This window comes from Chiloscyllium plagiosum, unplaced genomic scaffold (assembly GCF_037043375.1).
Source record: "Chiloscyllium plagiosum isolate Xiang-an unplaced genomic scaffold, Cpla_swu_hap1 HiC_scaffold_24, whole genome shotgun sequence".
In the NCBI taxonomy this organism is placed as follows: Eukaryota; Metazoa; Chordata; class Chondrichthyes; order Orectolobiformes; family Hemiscylliidae; genus Chiloscyllium; species Chiloscyllium plagiosum.
In genome coordinates, this window is record NW_028270162.1 from 45,266,055 (window position 1) to 45,285,785 (window position 19,731).

General features: G+C 44.5%; 1 protein-coding gene across 2 annotated transcripts in view; it reads left to right on the forward strand.

Annotated features, from left to right (window-relative positions):
* Window positions 1–19,731, forward strand: part of znrf3 (zinc and ring finger 3) — a 250,490-nt gene that overhangs the window by 186,627 nt on the left and 44,132 nt on the right. For both annotated transcript variants that reach the window (XM_043715903.2, XM_043715904.2), the window contains exon 3: window positions 10,365–10,439. In XM_043715903.2, the coding sequence (XP_043571838.2) occupies window positions 10,365–10,439 (75 nt within the window). The remainder of the gene's footprint in view (window positions 1–10,364; window positions 10,440–19,731) is intronic.

The following is a 19,731-nucleotide window of genomic DNA, read 5'->3' on the forward strand; positions in this document are numbered from 1 at the left end:
TAATTATCATAGTGACAGATCACCAGAACAGCAGCATTATAGTGTCTGTTCATGTCACGTCCTAATGGCCTCGTGGGTCTGTCGACAGCATGTGGGCTGCAGCAGTTCAAGAGGGCAGCTCACCACCATCGAAGGGCAGCTAGGAATGGGCAATAAATTGTGGCCCAGCCAGCAATGTCCATGATCATGTGAGTGAATAAAAAAAATTACCAAATCAGATGCATGACTCTATATGTTATTTCAGCAAAAATGTGTCCAAAGACTTTTTCAAGATTTGTGCACAATTCAACAATGCCAGTTCTTAAATCCGTACAGTATCCAATTCTAATAATTATTGTACTGTGAGGTGAAACTTGTGATGGGAAAGGGATTTCAGAATGTAACAAACATATAAGGATTGCTGACCTCACACATTGGCAGTTAGCGGCAGATACTGTGTTGGGGAAGTAGTCATGATGTGGAGGTGCCGGTGTTGGACTGGGGTGTACAAAGTTAAAAATCAGACAACACCAGGTTACAGTCCAACAGGCACTAGCTTTCGGAGCGCCGCTCCTTCATCAGGTGATTCATCAGGCACTATGGGCATAACCACCTGATGAAGGAGCAGCGCTCTGAAGGCGAGTGCCTGTTGGACTGTAACCTGGTGTTGTGTGATTTTTAACTTTGTTGGGGAAGACAGTTTCTGTACCAATGTTCCATTGTTGTAGTTTAATCAGTTATAAGAGGGCAAAGAGTGTCACCTGCTGGACAGTTAGCAAACTGCACCATATGTTTCACTCTCTTTGCCAGCATTTTCCTCCCACCCCTCGGGGGGGGGGGGGTGGGGGGGAAGGATTCAACAAATCTGATTTGTTTTACTGCAAACCCATTTGGATTTGAAGCACCCGCGATGGCAAAAATGAAAGTATCTCTGTTTCTGATTGCAGCACCTGCCTTAAAGGACAAAACAAATCCTGGAATCGGTTGAGATTGCTGCTGGAAAAGCACAGCCGGTCAGGCAGCATCCGAGAAGCAGGAGAATCAACGTTTCGAGCATAAATGTCGACTCTCCTCCTGGGATGCTGCCTGACCGGCTGTACTTTTCCAGCACCACACTCTAGACTCTGATCCCCAGCACCTGCAGTCCTCAAGTTCTCCCCATTGGTTGAGATTGCAAGGTTCCAGTGATGTGAAGTCGGATGGTTTATTTAGCCCTCCCACCCGAGAACCTTGTTAATATGTGTAGGTGGGGGAGTGCAAGGGGATGGAGAAAGGGGCTTCCATAGCCTTTCGGTATGAGGCCCCGTGTCATTTTAGATTAGATTCCCTACAGTGTGGAAATAGGCCCTTCAGCCCAACAAGTCCACACCGACCCTCCGAAGAGCAACCCACTCAGACCCATTTCCCTCTGACTAATGCATCTAACTCTAGGGGCAGTTTAGCATGGCCAATTCACCTGACCTGCACATCTTTGGACTGTGGGAGGAAATCAGAGCACCCAGAGGAAACCTACACAGACACCGGGTGAATGTGCAATGGCTGGAATCGAACCCAGGTCCTTGGCGCTGTGAGGTAGCAGTGCTAACCACTGAGCCACCATGCCGCCCCATTTTGGAAGTTGTGTTGTCGATTTGCGTGTCTTTTGTTTTCATAATCGAGTGACCCAGCTGGTATTGGCTTGCCTTTCTGTTTTCTCTTGCCTGTTGTCTGTCACATCAGATCCCCCATGACCCTGCTGGGAGATGAGAACACCTAGCTGACGAATTAGCGGCCTCCGATTAGCAACTTGAGGTGGGGCCTGGGGGAATTTATCTGTGTTCCCCTGGTGAGCCAGGAGGACAGTTTTTCTGATAGGAGAAGTCACTCTTTGCAGGGAGACCTCCTCTACCACTGTCCCATTCAGCAGAATGACACCAGGAACGGAGACCTCTGTCATCAGGAGGCTTGAGGCACTGGGGCGGTTTCCTCCTGGAGCAGGTACAGTGGGGGTAATAGGGTTGGATGGTTAGTGCTGCTGCCTCACAGTGCCAGGGGCCAGGTTTGATTCCACCCTTGGGCGACTGTCTGCGTGGAGTTTGTGCATTCTCCCTGTGTCTGCGTGGATTTCCTCCCTTACCCCAGTGATGTGCAGGTTAGATGGATTGGCCATGGGAAACACAGGGTTACAGGAATACAGTAGAGGATTGGGTCTGGGCAGGATGCTCTTTGCAGGGTCAGTGTGGATTCGACGGGCTGAATGGCCTGCTTCCACATTGTTGGGATTCTGTGATTCTGCATAGACTACACCTGATCCTAATCTTGATGTTCTCAATCAAAGGCTATCAAAATCAAAAAGCATTTTAATGGGGGTGGATATGGGGTACAACTATTTCCTCATGTTCATCAGTCAGTGTTGAACGACAACCATTTAAAATTGAAAATAACGCACAGAGCAAAGTGAAGGAAATGTCTTGAGGCAGAGTTGTTTGGCCACGGAATGCTTTGGCTGAAGGTTAAAACTAGTTCATCTTTTAAAGGAAATGTCGGTAAATATTAAAATGATGGAGCGTTGGGAAGAAAGCAGTGGCTGAATGACTTCACTATGTTGTAAACAGGTCAGGTTATATGTCCCTTGCTTCGTCTCACAATACTAAACCCCTGTATTGTTTTGACGTCAGTTTTGCTAGAACATAGTCAAGACAGGAGGTCTTCTGTGGAATTTTCTTTTGGATTATTTGAGCTGTGAAGAATTTAAACCGAATTATGAGTTTGAACTTTTGCTCGACTGAATGGTTTGCATATTGGGAAAGCCAGCGAACATCGAAACAGGAAGCTATAGGAATTCCTCTGAAGCATCTGTCAATTATCACTTCCTGGGTGTTCAGGTGAATGAGCTGGAAACTGCAGGCTGGTGAGAACAGTCAACGTTCAGCGCTCCACGAGGTATGACTGATTAGTTGGCCACGCTTATTCATCCTGGCTGAGGAACTATTGCTTTGTAAAGACCTCGAAGGCCTCCTTGCTGGCCCTGAAATTTTGGTTTCTTTCAGTCTCCCACCTGAATCTTGCTGAGAGACTGACTCTGTTTCCGTTTCGATTTTTTTTTCATTTGCAGCACAGCCCCCATCTTCAGTAATTTTATTAAGGGGCAGCTCTTGAATTCTTGGTTGCACTTCACCCCCATTCTTCTGGTCTGTCGCCACTCCACGTCGATCCTGTAAAGCCCTGAAGAATCGTGTATGTTTTGATAAAGTTTCCTCTTCTTGCTCATCTAAATTCCAATGAGGCCAGGCTCTCAAGATACCTCAACTTTTCCTCAGCAGAAGATCCCACCCTATCTGGGATCAACAAGTGAACCTACTTTGGACTGCCTGCAGTGCCAGTATATCTTTCAATAGAAAAGGGAACTAAAACTCTTCACTGTGTCCCGGTTATGGTCTGACTAGTGTCTTGTAAAGTTGAGTGAAATCTCCCAACTTTTATAGCCCATTCCTTTTGAAATATAGGCCAACATTCCATTTGCCTTCCCTGAACTTTTATGCTAGCTTTTTTTGAGATTTTTGCATGGGGACTTCTAAATCCCTTCCTGTTGCAGAATTCTGCAGCAAACCTCCATTTTAAATAATACTCTGCTTCTCAACTCTTCTTGCCAAAGAGCATGACCTCACATTTTCCCACATTATATCCCATCTGCTATATTTTTGCCCACTTACTTAAGTTTTGTATATCCCTCTGTTGTCATGCTGACAAATGATTTCCCACCAGTTTTTTGTATCACCCGCAAACCTGACAACAGTGCATTCGCTTCCCTCATCCAATTCATTGATATACATTGTAAATAAGTGTGGCCCTAGCACTGGTCCCTGCGGCACTCCACTAGTCACAGGTTATCATCCTGAAAAAATTGCCTTTGCCAACTCTCTGCCTACTATTAGTTGACCAAACCTCTATCTAGGCCAATATATTACCCAATACCGTGGGCTCTCAGATTGTTAAAGAGCCTTATGTGCAGTTCCTTATTGAATGTCTTTTTGGAAAACCAGATACATCTACTGCTTCCTCTTTATCTATGCTGCCTGTTACTTCCTGCAAGAGCTCTAATAAACTTATCAGGCATGATATCCTGATGGAGCCATGCTTTGTGATGATATAATGTATTTTAAATGCATTGTTATTTTAGTTGCTTTGTAATAGATTGTAACATGTTGTTAACTGATCTATAGTTATTCGTGTTCTTTTTCCCTCCCTTTTGGACTAAGCGTATTACATTGACAGTTTTCCAATCCTTCTAGACTTCTCCTGTATCAATGGATTCTTGGAAGATTACTACTATTCCATCCATTATCTCTCTATAGCTGCTACTTTTAAAATCCTAGCATGCATCCCATCAGCTACAGGGGATTTGTCAGCCTTTGACACCCAGTAGTTTCCCTCGAGCTTTTTCTCTCGAGATAGTTCTTATGTTTATCGTCTACTCTGTCCCCCCTCCACCTTGGGCTGCTTGATTATTTAGTATTTTTGGAACACTGTTAATGTGCCCTGCCATGATGACTGAGGCAAAGTATTTATTCAACTCCTGCGCCATTTCCTGGTTTCCTATTATTATTTTCATCTACCTTATTCCCTAAGAAGACTCATGTTTACTTTGGCCTCACTTTTCCTTTTTGTATTTCAAAGAAGCTCTTACCACCTATTTATATATTACTTGCCAGTTTTTAACCTTTTTTTCAATCATTTTTTGTTGCCTTTTAAAACTTCCCCAATCATCTGACGTACCACATTAAACTTTGCAACATTGTGTTTTCTTTTCAATTTAATGCTGTACTTAACTTCCTTGGTTAACCACGATTGGCCTATCCCCTCCCTAGAAGCCGCCTTCCTCACTGGGATATATTTGGTATCGTACTCAGTTGTGATGTGCCTTCGGTTCACATTGACTCATCGTTCGATCTTTCTCATTAAAGCTGACTGCTTTGGTGAAACCTATATCTCTGTTGGAGCTGACAGAGTAACGAGAAAACTGGAGGGTGTCCAGAATGTAGTTGGGGAGCCCTTTGAACACAATTCAAATAATTTGAAGCAGTTACGGATGAGGAGAGCATTTGTTCTGGAATATTATAAACCAGGCAAGCTAGTTGAAGGGATAAAGTGTCTTGTCTTCAGTTGAACAGCAATGTCGCTGGTTTGATTTAATCTTAAATGAAATAAACCTTGCAATGAATCAACACAATTTACAGCAGCTGCTCTGCAGTGCCTCAGTTAACAGTTCCAAAGTGCTGCACAACATCCATAAATTCACTCCTCTATAGCTGTGAGTGACACAGTCTTATTGTCCAGCTCTTTGACATTCACAAATACAGTGTTGACTCCCACCTTACGCCAGGAAGTCTGCGGAGTTTCTGTTTTCCTTCCCTCCCATTGCAGTGCCCGGCAAGAGGTCTCCTCTTTATAAAGTGCTGCTGCAGAAGCTTTGTAGGGAAAGATACTTGCACCTCCATATGGGACCCCGTCACCCAGCTCCATCCAGGGACCCCGTTGCCCAGCTCCACCCAGGGATCCCGTTGCCCAGCTCCACCCGGGACCCCGTCGCCCAGCTCCACCCGGGACCCTGTCGCCCAGCTCCACCCGGGACCCCGTCACCCAGCTCCACCCGGGACCCCGTCGTCCAGCTCCACCCGGGACCCCGTCGCCCAGCTCCACCCGGGACCCCGTCGCCCAGCTCCACCCGGGACCCCGTCGCCCAGCTCCACCCGGGACCCCGTCGCCCAGCTCCACCCGGGACCCCGTCGCCCAGCTCCACCCGGGACCCCGTCGCCCAGCTCCACCCGGGACCCCGTCGCCCAGCTCCACCCGGGACCCCGTCGCCCAGCTCCACCCGGGACCCCGTCGCCCAGCTCCACCCGGGACCCCGTCGCCCAGCTCCATCCAGGGACCCCGTCGCCCAGCTCCATCCAGGGACCCCGTCGCCCAGCTCCATCCAGGGACCCCGTCGCCCAGCTCCATCCAGGGACCCCGTCGCCCAGCTCCATCCAGGGACCCCGTCGCCCAGCTCCACTCAGGACCCTGTCACCCAGCTCCACCCGGGACTCCGTCACACACCTCCATCCAGGGACCCCGTCGCCCAGCTCCATCCAGAGACCCCGTCGCCCAGCTCCACCCGGGACCCCGTCGCCCAGCTCCACCCGCAACCCCGTCGCCCAGCTCCATCCAGGGACCCCGTCGCCCAGCTCCACCCGGGACCCCGTCGCCCAGCTCCACCCGGGACCCCGTCACCCAGCTCCACCCGGGACCCCGTCACCCAGCTCCACCCGGGACCCCGTCACCCAGCTCCACCCGGGACCCCGTCACCCAGCTCCACCCGGGACCCCGTCACCCAGCTCCACCTGGGACCCCGTCACCCAGTTCCATCCATGATTTTACTTTCTCATCATTTTTCTAAGGGGGAAGACTTCAGTGAAAGCCAGTGAGATTATAATGGTCCTTTCTTTTTTTTAAAAGCAATTAAAAAATCCAAGAATAAAAGTTGGGGTGATAGGGAAGTACAGATTCTGTAAAGAGAAAGGATAGTTGTGATTCTCAAGTGTGTTTCTGTTGTATCAACAGAGAAACTCGGCAGGTCTGTCAGCAGAAAGCAGAGTTAACATTGCAGGTCCTGTTCTGAAGATGAATCACTGGGCCCTAAATGTTAACTCTGTTTTAATACAACAGACCTGCTGAGTTTGTCCAGCAATTTCTGGCAGTGTTTCAGATTTCCAACATCCGCAGTCCTTTTGTTTTATAGCGATACTCCGAGAGACCTGCAGGCTCTTGGGGGTGACTCTTTCTTCCAAATACAATTTTAAATTTTTTCATTTCACTCAGTGGGATTTCCTGGCCTTCATGGCCCCTATCCGCTTTCCATCCACATGCTCAACCAGAGCCCGGGATGGCCTGGCTGAGATTGGGAACTTGCACTCTGGAGAATCAAGGAGAAGCTTCCAGTAGGAACAGTAATAGAGGGGAGACCTACTTCATCGTTTTAAGCTTGAATGTCACAGGCAGTGCACTAAGAAGCGGGTTATTTAACTTTGACTGCAAGGTCCAAACTAAAGGATGCAAGTGTTGTGTAACATTCCTTAGAATCAACAGGATATCTGGTCTATGTCAGTGTTTATAATGTGCAGGAATCTCCCATCTGTTCCAGTTAGATCATTTTGCCCTGAAAATCCCTCTATTCACTTCACCCTCATGTCCAAAGACATAACATGTCATGAACCTTAAGGAAGATTAGAGTCAATTGGGAATGCTCATTCCTAGAGTCAGTGATGTACGGGATAGACTCACTGCTACAAGAGCTCTAGTAAACCCAGTATTACAGTACCCATGGTTTATATCAGTCAAGTTAACGTCAATGTAGTGTGCCTGCTACACTTGAGAACCTGTACGACTGTAGGCAGCAACTTGACAACACTCATACTGTGTAAAGATTCACAGATTTACCAAGACGTTTCCTACTGTAAGTCCTTATAACTGAGTGAATGGTACTTTAATCAACCAACCTCAGGTTGCCAATGTGAGATCCTTTCTTTGGAAATAAAAACAAGCAATAAGTTATTGGTTGAAAAATGTTGCATTAAATTGGATTAGTTGGTTTAATTTCTCTTCACCTGACAAGGTTTTTGTCATGTTTGACCAAAAGTATTTCGCTCCTTACAGCCACACAGTGTTCTAAGACGTGGAAGCAACATGGCATTGAGATACTGAAATGACATTTGAAGTCAGCTGCCAAAGCTTTCCACTTGAAATTCGAAAGCTGCTGTTAAGTGCTTCGCACTTAGTTGCTTTTATCGGAAGTTTGAACAACAAAAACAAAAGTACATGTAGACAAGAAAGAAAAGACGAAGTCCTGTTTGTGATTAAAAAGGAAACACTCTTAGTTTTTCTTGATAAAGCACGATCGAAGATTCCTGTGAGTGTAAGTGCTGGCCCAAAAGAAATAGAGCACTTAAGGAGCTCTTACCAGTAACTTTGTAATTGGCTTTAATGCATGTGGATAAATGGTAATTGGTTTTCGGGTGATAAAGTGACTGCCCGTTTAAACTTGCACATTTTTAGCAATATATAAAGGAAGAAACTTGCATATACATGCTCCTTTCGCAACCTCAGTGTCTCTGTTTTACTTTGTTGAGTCTTATTGATGGCTGCCCTGTCATTGGCAGCAATACAGTAGAGCAACATGAATGTATTCTTGGTTGATGCTGGAGCCAGCAGTGTGACTGGATAGTGTCCATTTCTCATTTTTGGTGAGAGTTAGGGTTAGGGTTACTCACTTTGTTCAGCTGCCTGCTTCCCTCCACCAGCTGAACCTGCAATGCCCTCTGCTTCCTAAAGTGGATCGGCAATATATAAATCCTATTTTTGAAGAAGGGTCATCTGAACATCTGGTTAGTTATAGGGCTGCTAGCGTTATGCAGATGGAGTTGGCCAAATTTCCCTGGAAGTTCCCTAGGTTGCTGGGAAAGACTGCAACAAATGGAGGATACATACAGTACATCAGAAATTCCACTGATTTCCTTTTGGAGAGGTAATGGCAAGAAAATAACTTAGCCCAGAGAGTTTAATAGATTGGTTAAACTCTAAGATAAGGGAGAACTCTCTATGGAATACAAAAGAAATGGAATTGATGGGCCCAGAGACTGTATGCATATGAAAAAAATAACATTCTCAACCTTAAAAAGAAAGGGATAGTGCTTTGTCACAATGGAATCCATCCTTCCATTTACTCCCCTGGCATTGAAAGACCTTTCTGTGGAAACTGGGCACGCGTGCAAATTCCACGTACAAATAGCGAGGTGGTGAGACAAATCATGAGACATCCTCTGATAGTTTGATCTGAACAGGAAGGAGCCGTGGTATTTCATGTCCACAGGCATTTTAAAATAACATGGTGACTGTTCTGTGTTGAATTAGAAGGGTTGGTGGTATTTGAGTTACAAGTGTAAGTAGTTAGTGGTATGATACCTCGAGCAAACCTCATTTTCACTTTTCTTTCTGTCATCTTGTGTTCCCATTTTGATCTGCCCAGAATGATCGGAGCCTTGTGATGCCATCATCTGTAAGCAGGGTATTTTCTCAATTTTTCTAATGCTTACTGCTGGATGACAAGTCTGTTTGAGGCCAGCAGCACAGTAGGTAGTTATTTTATAGTAGGAAACAGTTCTGTTCAGAGTTCAGGGGAGTGCAGACCTCACACTGAAATGGTTTCCAGATTTTGGAGCAATTTGAAAAGAAACAAATTCCGTTGATTGATGAGCAAAAGATGTCACAAAAGATGGTTTATTCTTTGGCTGTATTTCTATGCTGATCCTTGAGATTTTCCCTCCCACACTCCCTTTACAAACACAATGTGGGGTGTGGAGTTGCGTTCCATACATTGGACCTATCGCTAAATTGATTGGTCAAAACCTCTCAACATTGACCACCGCATCCTTTGCTTGTGAAGGGAAAATGGTAGAGGTGGGTACAGAGTGTGAGGAAGGAGTGTTAAACAGGGGTTTCCACTCCTGCTTAGTGACTTCCAATGTAAAGAAAATTAATCGACACTTGGACTTGGCACATTTCTCAGAACCATGCCAAAATGTGAAATTTTAGTGCACAAGCAAAGACATATCTGTGTAAATGTTGGATGAAGAAATGATTGGGTTTCCTCGACGACACATCTTGTTGACACACATAGGCTAATGATGACAATGTATCAGAGGACAATTCATTGTCATGGGATCAGAAACCAACGTTGGCCTGTAACAGAGGAAGTTGGAGAAATGGTTGAGGGTCATATGCTTAAGGATTATTCATTTGATTACCTAATGTTAAGGTTCATTTCTCCATTTTTGCCTGCTGGCAAATGCAGAAATGTAAACGTGGTTGTGTAGGAAGCACTGAACTCAGGGTGTCATGTATCCAGGGAGGAGGGATAAGATGAATTGGAGAGTACCTCCTATTACACTAACATGTACATCCTGACACCCAGCTTCAAAGTACTATTCAGGAGAACTGCCAGCAGAACACTCCCTTAGCTTTGCCACCGTGCATTGTGTAATACAAGAGTGACAGTAAACAGCATTTACAGTCTATTTAAAATAGCCTAACCTTGTATGACTTCAGTGACAAATCATGTCACATTTTACCCAACAATCTACCTAAACAAATCAAAATGAATCTATGTATGGACCTCTTGGGAAAGATGGGAGGTAGGAAGGTGCAGTACTATTTACCCGCTGAGACTGTAGTCCCAGAAAAGTGACATATCTTGCCTAGAAAAGAAATACTAACTTCTGGGTCTTGCTTGGGAAAGCAATATTGCTTGCGTGTTTAATGCAAATAAACTGTTTTCTTTGTACTGAGGAATCTTGCTCTTGATTTTGCAGGCTAAGCGGGCAGTCCAGAGAGGTGCAACAGCTGTCATCTTTGATGTATCTGAAAACCCAGACGCCATTGACCAGGTATGCAATAGATTCTCAGTGTAGACTGACTGGTATAGCCTTTGGCTTGCCATTTAGAGCTAAGAATGAAAACAGACAACAGACATATAGCTCCGGTCAACATAGACTTTGTGCGATATTGTGAAGTGGGTAATAGCAAATCAGAAACCCGTTCTACATCTCTGAGCATTTTCATTTCTCAATAAGCATTCTTATTTGGAGTTAGACGGAGGCCATTCAGGTCCTTTACTCTGCTGTGTCATGTGATAGGATCATGGCAGCTCTGATTGTGGCCTGACTTTATTATACTACCAACCCCAAACATTGTTAGTCAGGAAGCTATCTAACTCACCTTTGAGAACATTCAATGATCTTGCCTCCATCATTCTGTGGAGAAGAGTTCCATAGATTAATGACCGTCTGAAGGTGAAGAAATTTCCTCATCGCCACCTTAAATGGAAGGCCCCTTATTTTTAAAATTTGTCCCCAAGTCTGTTCCACAACAGGAAACATTCTTTAACATTCACCCTATCAAGTTTCCTCAGAATCTTAGGTGTTTCAATAAGAACGTTTCCCCTAATATGAATGTCAATGTGATTTTACGAGAACCAGCAGAGGAAGAATTTCATGGAATCATCGAAAATTACAGAGGAACTGTCCCTTTGTCACATTTGACCTGTTTCACTGCTAACTCTGAAGCTATCTGATTTAATCCTTTTCTTTGGTCCTCACTTTGAATCCTTTCAATACTATCCTTTCAAACATTCCATATATGTCTTTTAATTTCTGCATAGTCACTTGTCGTAAAATACTCCACGATCCAAAATATTCCAAATTCTGTTTCGTGGTAATCATAATCACTCTGTAGTGCAGAAAGAGGCCATTCAGCCCACTGAGTCTGCACTGACCTTCTGAAGAGCATCCCACTCAGTCCCTATAACTCCACATTTAGCGTGGCCTAGATGTCTCCGGACATTGCAGACAATTTTAGCACGACCATTCCAACTAACCTGCACATCCCTGGACTATAGGAAGAAACTGGAGCAGCCTGAGGAAACCCATGCAGACACTGGGACAATGTGCAAACTCCACACAGACAGTCACTCACAGAATTGAACCAGGGTCCCTGGCACTTTAAGGCAGCAGTGCTAATAACTGAGCCACCATGGCACCCTGACTTTAATCCTGACTTTATCTTCCATTGTAAACAAACAAACAAATATTGAAAACAATACTTCACTGTTTAACCATAAATGTTTCACTACTCATACAGGGGGATCTGCACCCAATTTGTAATACTTCAACCATTTTTCATTCTGCTTTTTTATTCTGGAAGCTCTGCTCTAACTCTACGATTTTGACACTTTGTGCAACATTTACTTTTAACCCACAATTTCTTGTGTTTTCTCAAACCTTTCTTATCATTTGTGTTATGTTTGATTTTGAGATATTTAAGTGTGGAGCTGCAAAACTCACTTACAGGAGGTGACTGTCGAGGAGCAATGTAAACTGAACCCATCTTCCCCAAGAAACTTCTTGTGACCACTTCCAAATGGGTGGCAAATACCAAGGCAGTAAAAGCTAGAGTTCAAATTGGAAACTTTGTTGATTTTTAAGGCCCAGGAGCCTCAGGTCTGCCTCAACATTCCTGGTGAAGGACTTCTGCCTGAAACGTCGATTTTCCTGCCCTCGGATGCTGCCTGACCTGCTGTGCTTTTCCAGCACCGCTCTAATTTTGACTCTAATCTGCAGTACCCACTTCTGCCTTGACATTCAGTCAGGTCATGGTGACCTGAATCTTAACTCCGTTTACCTGACTTCATCCCATAACCCTCAATAACTTTGTCTCGGAAAAATCTCCCAAAAATACATTTTTTTAAAAATCCTGAATTGCACCAGTAACGTTTTGGGGAAACGGGGTTACAGATTTTCACTACCGTTTGCATATTGAAGCATTTTCTGACTTTACCCTTGAACAGGCAAAAGTGAGGACTGCAGATGCTGGAAATCAGGGTCTAGATCAGAGTGGTGCTGGAAAAGCACAGCAGGTCAGGCAGCATCCGAGGAGCAGGAAAATCGATTTTTCAAGCAAAAGCCCTTCAACAGGAATCTTTAACCTTGAACAGCCTAGCTCCAATCGTTAATCCCTTCTTCTGGAGTCCCTGAACTCTCTATCTTATAAACTCCTTTAATCAAGTGAGGAGCCTCAGCCTGAGTCTCTGATACATAACTGCGCCTGCATTTTGCATTCAAAGGACTACAAGGCTTGCCAATGCAACCTGGCTTCATAGTTTAACTGTTTTAGCCTCAGCAGCATTCCGATGAAATCATTAGGAGCAGGTTTTTGTCTTTTTAAATGTTTGGGTAATTTTGCAAAGCCTTAGTTTATAAAGAATCACCTTCAGACATCTTAGCCTGTTTGGAACTTTCGAAGGACATTTAGTTTTCATCTCTGAAGGTCGCTACGCTGTAGCTAGTGCCAATCTTTAGCTTCTTTATTGCCAAGGTTAGTTTGTTTAGCGTAACATCTAAGAATGTAGTGTGTCCTGGTAGACACCCTGATTGCTGGCTTTGAAATAGAAAATACCGTATGCACCCATTGTGTCGGATTATTTTGTGTGTTACACAAAGAACAGAATGAAAACATGGGAGTCTGTTGTTCTGCAAGGTGTCAAAAGGGGAAAGGAAGCTAATTATTGCAGAGCTTGTTTTACTGATCTGAAACTGGGAACTTACAATCTTCAAACCTGTTTTCAGCATGCCTCTGTTTTCAGGAACATTGTGGCCTTTAAAGGCACCAGTCAATTTAAGCACATCCAAACCCTAGTAAGAACATGTATTATTCTTTTCATGGAATGATATTCTCAAGAGTATAAAACACACAGAGGTACATCCCCCAAGTTACTGTTACCATTGAAGACCCAACAACCTATGGAACAGATTAGCGTCAATCAACTGCTACAGTGCCCCTCTCTGGGGCTTTTGAATTCCACTGTCACCCCACTCTTCCCTGTTATCTTGTGAATGGCCCCATGGTCAAAGAATTCTGTTATTGAGATAAAATAAAAATCGTACACGTCTTTGAAAATGCAGAACTATATTGAAGGATTGTAAAAGGAGGATAGGTTTTATTCAAGGCCTTTTATCCAAAGGAATGGTGCACATTCAAAAGTATGCATCACCTCAGCGTGTACTTCAGTTTGCCAGTAATAATAAAGGCATAATTACAAGGTTAAAGGAATTGTCAAAGGCCCTTAGACTCCTCAAGCCTGTTCTGTCTTTCAATGTGATCATGGTTAATCTGTATCTTACCTTTATTTAAACACTTTGGCTCCAGTTCCCTAAATTCCCATAGATTCCCAGCGATCCACACAGTCCACAATTCAGGAGAGAAGTGCCAGATTTTGCAGAGTAAACATATTCAAGGGGCTTGTAGGCAAGTCACCTAGTTTCCGCATTAACAGCAAGACCAAAATAAAAGCTGTTTTGTCTCCTGCTTAATGTGACATGTTGGGTCTGGTCACATGCCAGGAGCATAGTTGGAAGATTGCAGTGTCCAATTCCCCACCCATGTACGGGTTTAAATGGGCAGCAAGTCAGAAATGGGGGCTCCAAGGCATTCCTCTGCGAAAGTCAGAAGCCTCTCACCTCTGACTTGAATATTCCACATCGCTGTGAGAATGCACGAGCTATCCATTATTTCCACCACTCTTTGATATCGATTCCTTTACTTTTGTTGTGATTTTAGTGGATTTCCGAACTCCTGCCTTCTGTCATCTGTTCTGCCGCCTCATCCAACTTTACACTTGTCGGGGCTTGTATTGGTTTAGCGTTGGGCTGGTTCAAACCTTACTTTGCACAGTGCAAGTTGAGCTGGTGTAAATAGAAACTGTTTCCAATTCCTCTATTGTACCAGAGTACTCTGATTGAAAGTGAGAGGAGAGAAAGCTTACTTACTGAGCAGTTGGGATTTGGAAAGTGCTGCTTGAAAATCCAGTGGAAACAGATTAAATCTTCATCTTCAAAGAGAAATTCTATAAATACCTGAAGGAGGAAAGCATTGGAGGGAGTTGAGCAGGGAGACTAGGACAAATACAGAGCAATGGCCTCTTTCTGGTCTGTGATACTGTTAGTGGCAATAATTGCTGAAAAGCAATGTTTATATTTTGTGACAACTCTCATTCGTTGTGAGTCAAGTTAGAAAGCCACACAGGGAGCCCATGTGCTCAGTGCTCAAGGACTCCTTGCTGATCTCCATATTTCTTACAAACTGGTTGCTCCTCACCGTGTGTGGCCCTGTTGAATTGAGCATGGGAGGATGAGTAGAGGTCGCACTGAGCAAGACAAGATGCTGGAAGTGCAAGGTGAAGGAGAGGAAGATAGGCCTCAGCAGGAGATCATATCTGCAGAGTGTTTTCAGGGAACAGATCTATTAAAGACGCACAAGTGCAGTCACCGATGTTTTCTTGAAAAAAACTACAGTGATGGATGGGTTTAAAGCCCCAGTTTGATCATTGAATTCAGATGACATTTCTGAACTTGCCCAGTTTTGCATTTGAAAAGGAATGTATTTGCTGTAAAGCATATATTAAGGACCCAAATGTGTTCTAAATATATATTTCTATATAAATATGCATTATTTCTACAAATCTATAAAATGTAACCCTTCTATGAAGTGTTGTAACACTATCCCTATCCTGTTATAGTTATTGCTTGAACCCTATCCCTTTCATACTTTGTTTATTGCAACCCCTTAAAGTAACATATTCACGGGAGGTCTTCACGTGTAGATATACTGTGCGCTGATGCTGGAGAGATCAATGTAATTCTATTTGCATTTCCCTTAATATCAGTGGAGCCAACTGCCGGGCATTTCAAACTTTAATTTTTGATCCAAATTCACCCTTGTTTATTCACCCCTTTACCGACGTCTTTGACATATTTTCGGTTGGAGCAAGAATTCTCTCATAAGCTACATCAGTCAGGAGCAAGGAATATAGTTTTTCCTCTTTTAATGAGTCGCTTGGTAAACCAGGCCAGTTAAATTGCACTGAATCTTAGCACATAAAGCCAGCTTTCTCTTTAAACCTGATTGACAGTGATTTTCAGTCGTGTCATTCTTGGCTCAGTGTGTGGCTCTATATCAGAAACCTTTAGCTCCACACCAGATACCTGAGCATTTCGGACAGAATATTCTTGCTGGTGCTGAGCATGGAGGTGGGATGGGTGTATCGTTTGGCAGGATGATGGGAGTATCTCAACTCTTTACCTTCCAGCAGGACATTCTGGGCACGGCAGTCTATGGTTGACCTTCTTGCCATTTAATGAGCCCACGCTGGAGTTAACCCAGCTGCAGGGGTGAGCCTTTCGCAGCACAAAAACTGAAACTGTGTCACCAGCTTGTCACCTCTAGGGGGCGAGAGGCAAGGAGGGTGTGCCTCCATTAAAGGCTTGTAGTGCCGTTCAGTAGAAGAGGGTCCAGCCTTTGATTGGTTAGCAGAGACTTCCGCTCCCGGCGTCTTGATTCAAGGTGCTCACCACTGTCTCATTGACTTGAGATGCAGGTAGTTCTTCCCCAAAAGGAGGGAGTGCAGGTTTTTGCCAGCTCTCTAGCTGGCAGGCAAGATCCCTGAAACCTCTTCAAGATCCCAAGCTGTAATCTGGTGTAGTGCTGAGGGAATGCGACACAGTTGAAGCTGCCATCCTTCAGTTGAGATGTTAACCCAAAGCTCCCTCTGCTCCATCAGTGGGCATGAAAAACCCAACAGTTCTATTCAAAAACAAGAGTAAGGGAATTCTCATTGGTCCAGGATATTTATTCCCCAAACTCTTATCTGTAAACAAATAATCCGGTCTGCATCACATTGCGGGCTGCGGGCTGGCAGTGTGCTATTTTGCTGCTGTGTTCCTTCCATTACGACACTGACTATGTTTTAGTAATATTCCATTAACTCTAAGGAAAGTCTTTCTTTTTCCTTTAGTGTTCCTTGTTAGAAATATTCTTTCCTTGCTACTCTGTGATAAACAGGAGCATGTCTGTTTGTCTATCCCTGCGTTCAGTGAGCTCCCAAACCGAACTGTATTTGTTGAAAATCAATCATCCTGAGTGCAGCTCAGGGCTGCCATTGTTTTGGTGAAAGCAGCTCATTGCCGCCACCTCCTCAAGGGCAGGTCGAGATGGACAGTGAAAATGCTGGGCTTGACCCCTCATCCCATTGAAGAATAAAAGAAAAGTCAGAGTTCAGAATCCCTACAGTGTGGAAGCAGGCTATTCAGCCCACTGCGTTCTCTCTGAAGAGCATCCGATTGCCACTAATTGTCTCTGCACCTCTTCTAAAACAGGCCGATGCGAAGGTACAGTCTCCAGGAGCTGGTCCATCCTTGGTAGCTCACTTTTAATGGCACCCAGTGAGCTTACCCATGGGCAATGAGTTGGTGACATCCCAGCTGAATGTTTGAAATGGCTTCACAGGCACAGTCCTTATCTATCATCGACATTTGGAGCTTATCAGCACAGCTGAGAAGATGGGGAACTGGGAGAGCACCTTCACTGAGATTTCCCATCTCCAGTCTGCGGCACCAGGACCAATTGCCAACAAGCCCAGGGACTTTTCCTGGCCCCCAGTATGAGCCAGCAAAGAAGCTTCAAATTTGAAAGTTCTTGTCTGCACCGAAAACAATTGCACCGGAGAGCAAGCATTCATTGCATTTACAAGTCTTTATCTTTTCTATCTCCTAAGATATTAAATTGGAAGGTGCATGACTGAAAAGAGGCTAGATCAATCTATCCTGCCTGTCTCAAAAGAATTTTTTTGTTTCAAAAATCAAGCACAGCACTTGTCTCTCAGATACCCCCTTCATGGCCACCACAACATCTTTGCACCTGGAATGCCTAGGTCTTACGAAAAAATACCCCCGCTGTCTGCATGTTCCTCTGTGCACTCTGGGTCTTAGAAAGGCAGTCAACAATGTTGAAAAGACCTCCACCCCTCCAGGTAAACACTGGTACTGCTGTCTGGGCAGGAATGGTAAATGTTGAAGGGAACAGTTTGAACTAGTCAAAGACCCAGGGCTAAATTACAATGAGCAGTTGAAAATTAATGCAAGATTTATAGCTAAGCCTGAGAACTATCATTAACTCCAGCTTCTTTGATGTTACTGATGGGAGAAGTGCTTTCAGCTTCTTGGAAAAGGAAGCGATAGATAGGGCTCATTGATTTTGTTACTATGCTAACATACTGGTCAGCAAAGAAAGACTGTTGCTGGAATTGAAGTCAGTTCGCACAGGATCTCCTCGAGTTAGCCTCCCTTTGTGAAACTGGTTTGGTCTTTCTGTATGGGAATGATTTAAGGGGTTAATGGATAATGGAGCTCCTCTGCCATGGATTATCCAGAGGCCAGCTGTAAGGAGCTATTTAGGTATCGAGTTTATACTGTGTAAGGACTTGTGTATTTAAACTGTTCTGTTGACTGTTATTCTAACAGAAGTGTTAAGGTGGATAAGACATTTGGAAAGGACTCATGACAAGGGAGGGAGCATCTGGAATGTTAGACCTTGCATGGGTTAGCAAAGGGACCGAGTATTTTATGGGTCCGGGATGTTCTCTAACCATCCATCTGAAGCCTGGCGGTTCTGAAGTGCCATTTTTCTGTGGATAACAAGCAAATGCCATTTTCAGTGTCTACTTATGCCAGGTAATCACTGGCATACCAGTGCAATGTTCACTGGTTTTTATGTAATACCAGTGAATATTAGCCTCACTCTCTTCTTGCTTGGAGACAAACAGACTGAGGAGGATCAGGATGCACCAAGCTGCTCTTTGAAGGATAGACTTATCATGAAAACTGCTGGCAAACCTTTTGGGACAATCGAACAATCCTCCCTTGCCTAAGGATCATAGTGGATACAGTAACTATGCACAAACATGTCTTAACATAATTTATATTATTGCTCTGGAATCTATTACCTTCTGCGCAATAGGATTGATAAATATGTCACAATTGTCTCCACTGATTCATACCTGCATGTGCTTTTCCTAACCTGGTTCTGGTCTGGAAATATGTGAGCTGCTAGATCTCTCACTCATCCAAATTGCAAAGATATTCCAGTGCAGGGATTCCCAAAGTTGAAGATGGGGACCCCAAATGAGGTTGTGAGCTGAAAGGTTGGGGTCACAAGTTCCAAAGCTGACCCTACGCCCACTCCTGTGTCAAAGAGGTTCTCCTGCCTCTGCCGCTCACTCGGGGTGGGGGTGGGGCGCGGTTGTGACAGTCCCCAAACCTCTAAGTATGGTCACAGTCGGACAAACTTTGAAAGATACTGTTTTGCTGTGTATAGCTGTGGAGCATTGACTTGAAAATTAGACATTGATATTTATTGGGTGCGGCAGTCTTGAAACTTGAAAGCCGTAATTGATTAAATGACCCAAGCACCTTTTTCTGTTAGTGGCCTTTCTTTCTTGCAATTGTCTGAACGCCAGGGGCTGCGCAATCATTGTACACCCACTTGTTTTTCTGTCCCATTGTTGTCAGCCAGGTATGAGAAAAGTTCTGGGTTCACAACAATCAAAGACTAACTTCACCGTCAGAGTGTTTTAACTAACGGGCCATATCACAAATGGAAGGTGTCTCCATCAGGTGTATTTAGGGGAAGCTAAAGCACATAAGGGAGGAGCTGGAGTATATGCCAATGGGGTTGGACAGAGAGAGATGGATAAACATAAATGGTAGCCCAGGCTATTTGTGCTGATCAATCTACTGCTGTAGATTCAGTGTAATCCGTGGATGAAATGCTTTTCAAAGATGCAAAAGCTAAGCTGATTTTTTAACACTAGCAAGGGATGTAGTTTCCAAAAGAACTTGCCTGGACCGTTTTGGGGGGTGGGATGGGGGTGTCTATGCCTGCCATGTGCAGGAGTCCTGGTGAGTTACTTTGGCGAAAAAGCGTGAATGGGCAGTAAACTGGGGGTTCCGTGTGCTCCGAATATTAGCCTGTTTAGAAGACTGAATTTGCCAGCCAAATGTGGTCCTCGTCACTGATTGCTATCATTAAAACTTGCTTGGAGTGTGAAAACAGAAACCTCCAGGTTTAAGCGTGTAGGCAATTTTCACCCATCCAGCCGTGAACGTGGGCTCTGCCCACCTACTAAAAGTGTGGCAGACACAATGTGGCAAGTTTGCTGATGCCTCCATGTCTGAGGGGAAGGGCATACAGGATTTTACTTGCACGATTATGGCTATTCTGCGCCCTTTGTTGGAGGAAAGAGTTTCCTTTTCCCCTGCTCCCTATTGTCCCCTCTCTCCTTCAGCAGCA